Genomic DNA, 7207 nt, shown 5'->3' with positions numbered 1-7207 from the left:
GGACATCTTCCTCGGCCCCTGGAGCCAGGCCTGGTGCCCCTCGTGTTCCAGGGCCCCTGTATTAGCTTGGTCCTGCACCCACCGCACTGCTTCTGATGATGCCTGGGCGTCTAAATCCCCTAGCCTGATGGCTTCTTGGGAGCAGGGATGGTAACCTCAGCGCCCAGTGGAGTGCCTACATCCTGATGGCACTCGATAGATGTTTGCTGAAAGCATGGGAAAGCCAACTCGGGATCCTCCAGGCTGTGTGATGGGGGTTCTTATCACATAACCTGCTGAGTAAACCTCCATAACACTCACCAGAAGGATTTCAAACTGTTGACATGTGTCCTCCCATGCCCACTGCTGGACAGAAAGGTCTCAAGGGTGGCGGCGACCGTATTTTATACATCTGACATCCCAGTGAGTCATTCAGTGACTAGTGTGGGTTAAGTATTGTTTAATCCTGGGTTTCTCATCAGAGGTACTTTTGGCATCTTGAACAAGACAGTTCCTAATTATGTAAGACAGTCTCACACATTGCAGGCTAGTTAACAGGTTAACAGGTCAGTTAGCAGGTTAACACAGCCCAGATCCACCCACAGGTGTCTGACTCCAGACCCTGATTCACTACGCTGTGCCAACTCTGTTCGAGACTTATTTAACGAGAACAAACTTCCAAATTTCCAGGTGTAAAAATCCTTTTGGAATTTGTCCTCGCCGATTGAGGACAAATGACAACATAAAGTGTGTTTCACAAAATATATTCTGCATAGTGTTAATTTAGTGGATTGCAAATGTTGTGCGCATAACACATTCCACAGGCAATGAAGTTTTTTTTGTTTTTTTTTTTAAGATTTTTATTTATTTATTCGACAGAGATAGAGACAGCCAGCGAGAGAGGAAACACAAGCAGGGGGAGTGGGAGAGGAAGAAGCAGGCTCATAGCAGAGGAGCCTGATGTGGGGCTCGATCCCATAACGCCCTGAGCCGAAGGCAGACGCTTAACCGCTGTGCCACCCAGGCGCCCCCACAGGCAATGAAGTTTGAGCAGTCCTTCCAGAAGGGCACCTGCAGAGGGCAAGGGAAACAGTAACTGGGAAGACCAAACAAAGCTTGATAGGGAATCTCCGCCTTTCGTGCTGCGGTAGGAGGTGATTTTGGAACACTGGGGAGCAAATGATGGGAGAGTCATCAGAGGAGCTGGTCTGCCAGGAAGTGATTAGGAACCAATTAGCAATGATTAGGCCATCGACAAAGACCAATGAAGAGTTAGTGACTGTTCTTCTAATTTCATAATAATAATAGTACTATTTCCTTGGTGCTGATCATTTCACATTATCTTTTATTGTCTCCCTTTCACCTATAAAATACTGAGGCCTAAAGCAGTTGGTTAAGTAACTTCCCATAAAGCCACACAGTAATTAATTAATGGTCATATTTGAACCCAGTTCTCTCAAACTTCACATCTTATGATTTTAAGCACTGTCCCCAAAGCCCAGGGACCTCCTCAGGGCCTTGTCGAGGTCTGTGCTGTGAGAACATTCGAAACAACTCCAGTCTCAAAGAGGAAGCCCGTGAGCTCCTTAAATTGGTGTTTGCGTTAAACCATTGCCTTTATTTTCAGGGTACCTCTTCAACCTAAATTAGTTCTTTGGCCTAAGTCCTGTCCATAAAACTTCTTTCTGGTATGATTTAAGTTTCTCAGTTTTAGTTAATATATTTTTAATTTTCAGATCTCTGTGCTCTATGACATGCTTTTTTTTTTTTTTGATAGATGATCCATGTTGATGAAATAAGCCAATCTCTATAGAAAGTAGCCCCATCTGATGCCCTCCTGGAGGCAGGGCCTGCCTTCCGTGAACAACAGAATTAACGGTCTACCCGAGTTTAAAGCGTTGGCCGTATCGCATCCAGTTTCCCCTCATTTTTCAATTTCCTCCACCCTTTTCGTTTCAACAGATGTTGGCGCATTTTTTGAAGAGGGGATGTGGCTACGGTACAACTTCCAGGCACCGGGGGTCAGTGGCAAAGAATCGGGCAGCAGGTCAGACAGCTCCCCTGATCAGCAGAGCACCCCTCCCGACCTGGCCCACGAGGGGATCCGTTTCAGCTTCAGCACCTCCAAGGCGCCCTGCATTCTCCTCTACGTCAGCTCCTTCACGACAGACTTCTTGGCAGTTCTCATCAAACCCGCCGGTAAGGACAAGGATGCCTGGCCTCTGCTATTTTTGTTGGGTGAACAGAATGTTCTAGAAAGTCTGGAGTGCTCTGGTCTTGTCCTTTATTCTCCCTCGGATGTTGAACGAGTCATCCAGCGTCTTTGAACCTCATTTCCCTCTATGAGAGCCAAGAAAGCAACTTGTCAGTTGAGTGCCTTCTAGCCATGGGTCATAGTAGTAATGTTGCTCAGGCATGTCAGGTTCTTTATGGGAAGCGTATTACATGAATGTGAGATTATTTCATATGTATAATGATGATTTTTTGTTCCTGTCAAATGAATACATGCACTGCTGTACTAAACAGAGATGAGCTCTGAAGTAGTAAAATTAATTTAATATGAATCAATGAGGTATCCCGATTTATGATAACATATCAGTAGGTTCCTACAGAACACATGTAGCTTTGAATAGAAATAGAAAACCAGAGATGTTTTCATTCCTAAACTCTCTCAGAATTTTACATTCATAAAATATATCCCTGGTATAAGGCTTGCTTAGAGCAAGAGCATGTATTTACCCTTGTCATGTCGGGGACCGCCTTGATCTCCAAGTACGTATGGAGCCCGAGAGGTCGGAGTGGGACTAAAAGCAGCATCTTGTGAGAATAGAAAAGCACATTCATGACCTTTGAGAGAAGTCTGATCAGTTCTGACACACAGGAATGTGCCCAACACTGAGGGGGCCATTCCTCTGAGACACTTAAAAGTTCTAAGAAGATCGCATTTTCACAAAGAAGAATATTGTAGGTTGATCAGGGAACAAATCTCTCTCATTCGTTTCCCAGAGAGATGACATGGGCTGAGAATGTGGAGATGGCCTCTCTCATCGCCCATGCCTCCTAGCTCTGCACTGAGTATTCCAGAACCACTGAGAGCTTCTCAAAGATCGAGATCTCTTCCATGGGAGCAAAATTTATTATTATGAACCCAGGTCAGCTTGAGTTTTAAAACATAGTAAATTCTTAAGCTTCTCTGGTCAATTCACTGCTGTTTAAAAAGAAGTTGTGGTCCATATATACAATGGAATATTACTCAGCAATCAGAAAGAATGAGTTCTCAACATTTGCTACAACATGGACGGCACTGGAGGAGATAATGCTTAGTGAAATAAGTCAAGCAGAGAAAGACAACTATCATATGATTTCTCTCACCTATGGAACATAAGAACTAGAATGATCAGTAGGGGAAGAAAGGGATAAAGAAAGGGGGGGTAATCAGAAGGGGGAATGAAACATGAGAGACTATGGACTATGAGAAACAAACTGAGGGCTACAGAGGGGAGGGGGGTGGGGGAATGGGATAGACCGGTGATGGGTAGTAAGGAGGGCACGTATTGCATGGTGCACTGCGTGTTATACACAACTAATGAATCATCGAGCCTTACATCGAAAACCGGGGATGTACTGTATGGTGACTAACATAATATAATAAAAAATCATTATTTAAAAAATAAATAAATAAATAAAGCCAGCAACTAGAAAAAAAAATAAATTAATAAAAATAAATTAAAAAAAAAAAAAAGATTGGGAGTGGGGGGGATATTTCCTAAGATCTTCCCGTTCAGAAATTATTCCTAAAGAAATAAGCCCAAAATCAGACAAAAACACAGCATGAGAATGTTCCTTAGTGTTATTTATAAAAATAAGCATTAAGAAGGACCTACAGGGACACCTGGGTGGCTCAGTCGTTAAGCATCTGCCTTCAGCTCAGGTCATGATCCCAGGGTCCTGGGATCGAGCCCCGCATCAGGCTCCCTGCTCCGTGGTAAGCCTGCTTCTCCCTCTGCCACTCCCCCTGCTTGTGTTCCCTCTCTCACTGCCTCTCTCTCTGTCAAATAAATAAATAAAATCTTTTAAAAAAAAACAAAAAAAAAGAAGAAGGACCTACAAGTTCAACTGTAGTAAAATGGTTAGTAAAAGAGGGAGTCACCATTTTAAGGAATATTATGTGTCCATTAAGAATAATATTTACAGGGAGCAATGGAGAAAAAAGCATGGAGGAAAAAATTTTATTTACGTAATACAATGTTAAACCAAAAAAAAAACAAAAAAGAAGAAAAGAAAGGAAAAAGGCAAGACAGAGCCTTCACTATACAATATCGGCTTAGATCTGTGAAAAATACGGATGGAAAACAAAAAGCAATAATATGAGCCCAAAGTGCCTCTTGTCAGTCGATTTGCTTCTCCTGAGTAATACTCTTTTATAAATGTCAGATGAGCAAGCGTCACTGGTGTAATCAGAAAAGAGAATAAGTAAAATCACTGCGGAGGCAGAAGAAAAAAGGACAGAACCTCTGCTTTCCAGAAGTTCACGAGCTGAGTTTACTTCTCCTGGGTCAGGTTAAGTCAATTTTTTATCCATTGATGTTCTCCACCCACAAGCCCAAGCCTCTCAGTGCCCGGGGGTGGTTCTCACAGATGTCAGGACGTCATGAACATGCCCCAGAAGACGCTGTCTTGTCTACTCGCTAAATCACTGCCACATTAAAATTTAGTCCCCGACTAAATTTTATCCGTATACTCGGTAACTATATCGGAAACTCGCATTCCCATACCCTATCCCTGTCCCCATGAGCACTCACGCTGGTGTGTGTGGGCGTTCATCGTGGGCAAGGGTTCTGAGTAATCGGTTCATATTGGTGCTACCATTTAACGATGCCCGAAGGTGTGCTAAGTGGCACACGCATTAATTCGTACAAGCCGCACAACTGCGAGGTAGATATCATTCTTTATCCCCTGTCAGCAGAGATAAAACTGGAGTATGGAGAGGCTCAGTGCCTTGCACACTCAGCTGGCAAAGGCAAAACCAGGATTTCTAGGCTCAGGTGTCTGACTCCAGGCCCCGAGAGCTCTGCCACTCTCTCCATATGGCAGAAATCTCTAGCACACTCCCAGTTGCACTTGGAAAGCTTGACCAGTCAGTTGCTTTCCAACGTTGAAAGGCCATCTTCAAACTGTTGATAAAAATGTATTTTTTTCACACTTCAAAGACTGAATTTTTTATAAACTGATATTTAAAGTTAGAAAAACGTGAAGAATTCATTCAGGAAAAAAAATCAATAAGGACTATGCCAAAATATCAGGAACAAATTAAGAACTAGAAAGTCTTAACTAAATGCCGTGGCATCCCTCATTCTTAACATATTGAAAGCCTGTCACCATCACGGTTCCCCCAAGACCGGCCCCTCCTCCAGACCCTCGGCTTCTGCCAACGCTGCCCCCTCCAGACACCTGAATTCCCGAGTGTGCTGTCATTCACAAATGCGCCATCCTTCCCCTGTGGGGGGCCACCCAGGCAAACAAGTCCTGCAGAGTCGAATCACACCGTGTCCCCCGGGGTATCTCTTTCTTTTCTTCCCCACTGCTAGTCTTCTGATTCGGTGCTTCCCAACTTCGTTCCTGCCACGGCACACATAGGTTATTACATGTGAAATGGCACTTGAGTAAATGAACGAGGCCATGTGTGTTTGAGAGGCCACTCACCCAGGGACTCCAGCAGCCTGGCCTGCCGAGGGTCTACCGAGGTCTGAGGGGTGCCCAGCTCCTGGCACCTGTTATCCCTTCATGGAATAGCAGTGCGCCTCAGACCCATCTCTCTCCCTGCTCCCGGTCCCTCCCGCCTCGCTCTTACCCACCACAGCCTTCATGCGCAGTGTCCCTCATCGTGCCCCAGCAGGGCTCTCCTCCTCCCAGTAAGTGCAGGAGAAATCCCAGATCCCACAGCCTGCCTATGGAAACCACCAGGCTCTGGGGTGAGGACTCCCAAGGTGAGAGCTGCGAGTGTAGGACCAGAACGTCTGGGTTTGAATCTGCTTCTGCCTTGTGCGGGCTGTGTGACCGTGACATTGGGCAATGAGCCCCTCGGTGCCCAGGGCCCTCTTCTGTAGAACAGCGCCTCCCTCATGAGTGCGTCATGAAAATCGAATGAGTCAGTAAGTGCAAAGCACGACCCTATCCCTGTGCAGTCTGTAGTCTAGGGATGTGTAGACAGACACTACGTAAGTGTTAGCCGTTACTGCTATCCACGGCCCACGGATCTGATCTACATCCTGCCACGTATTCAGTGCCACACAACCCTACTCTTGCTCATTATTCCCCAAGCTCACGTGACACCTTGCCCCTACCCCCCACAGTGCCCCCTTACCTGGAGGAGCTCCATCTTCCTCTGGGTGCTAACACCTTCCTTTCATTCTGGAGCCAGATCGAGTCTCACCTCCTTTCAATGACTTCTCCTTACTCTAGACTCCTATCCCGCTTACTTTCAATGTCATTTGTTTGGCATTCAGTGTACTGTTATCTGTCCTTGTTATAAATATGCCCTGTCTTCCCGGCGAGATGAGAAGCCCTACATCTCCTGCCTACAGTAGGTGCTCCGAAAGTGTTTGCTGATGATAATGATGATGGCCAGGAGAGAATAAATCTGTTAAGCATGTTATTTGCTGCACCCAATGAAAGAGCAGCCCCTTATAACCGCTTTAATTCGCTTGGGAGATGAACATAATATGCAGGAAGTGAAGTATTTTTCCATTTTAATAATATTTTATATTAATGGAAAATATTAATATTCTCCAACCATCATTTAGTGGTTCTCTTGTACTATTATTTGAAAGGAATAAATATATCATTTAAATTTTATTATTCAAGAAAATTGCCATTACTGTTTATGGATACCCACTACATATAAATCTAACGTTCCAACTCGTCTGTTTTCTCAAAGCAAATCATTGCAGTTGCCATTAAGTGAGGCAGTTACAGAAATTTTAAATCATATTTATGAAGAAAGAAAGCCAGAAAAGAGAAAAAATAATGAAAACAGCTTAATACCAATTTTAATGAGCTGGGGAACATAATGGGACCAATGACAAAGATAGTAGAGAGGAAAACGTCTGGGTTTTTGCATAATTACCATTTCCTCTGACCTCTAGCCCTCAAAGGCAGGACCTGGTCTTTCTTGTCTTCCCAGGGCCAGACGCCTGGGCGGGGGGGGGGGGGGGGGGGGGGGGGGGGG

At 44.8% G+C, this 7207-nt stretch overlaps 1 protein-coding gene across 1 annotated transcript in view; it reads left to right on the top strand.

Moving 5' to 3' along the window:
- CNTNAP2 (contactin associated protein 2) overlaps positions 1-7207 on the top strand; it is a 1324851-nt gene that overhangs the window by 1167557 nt on the left and 150087 nt on the right. Inside the window, exon 19 of the mRNA XM_008697394.2 lies at positions 1942-2178. Coding sequence (XP_008695616.2) covers positions 1942-2178 — 237 coding nt within the window. The remainder of the gene's footprint in view (positions 1-1941; positions 2179-7207) is intronic.

This window comes from Ursus maritimus, unplaced genomic scaffold (genome assembly GCF_017311325.1).
Source record: "Ursus maritimus isolate PB19 unplaced genomic scaffold, ASM1731132v1 scaffold_3, whole genome shotgun sequence".
Lineage (NCBI taxonomy): Eukaryota > Metazoa > Chordata > Mammalia > Carnivora > Ursidae > Ursus > Ursus maritimus.
Note: the sequence above shows the minus strand (reverse complement) of the source record. Positions and strands in the feature narration are given on the sequence as shown.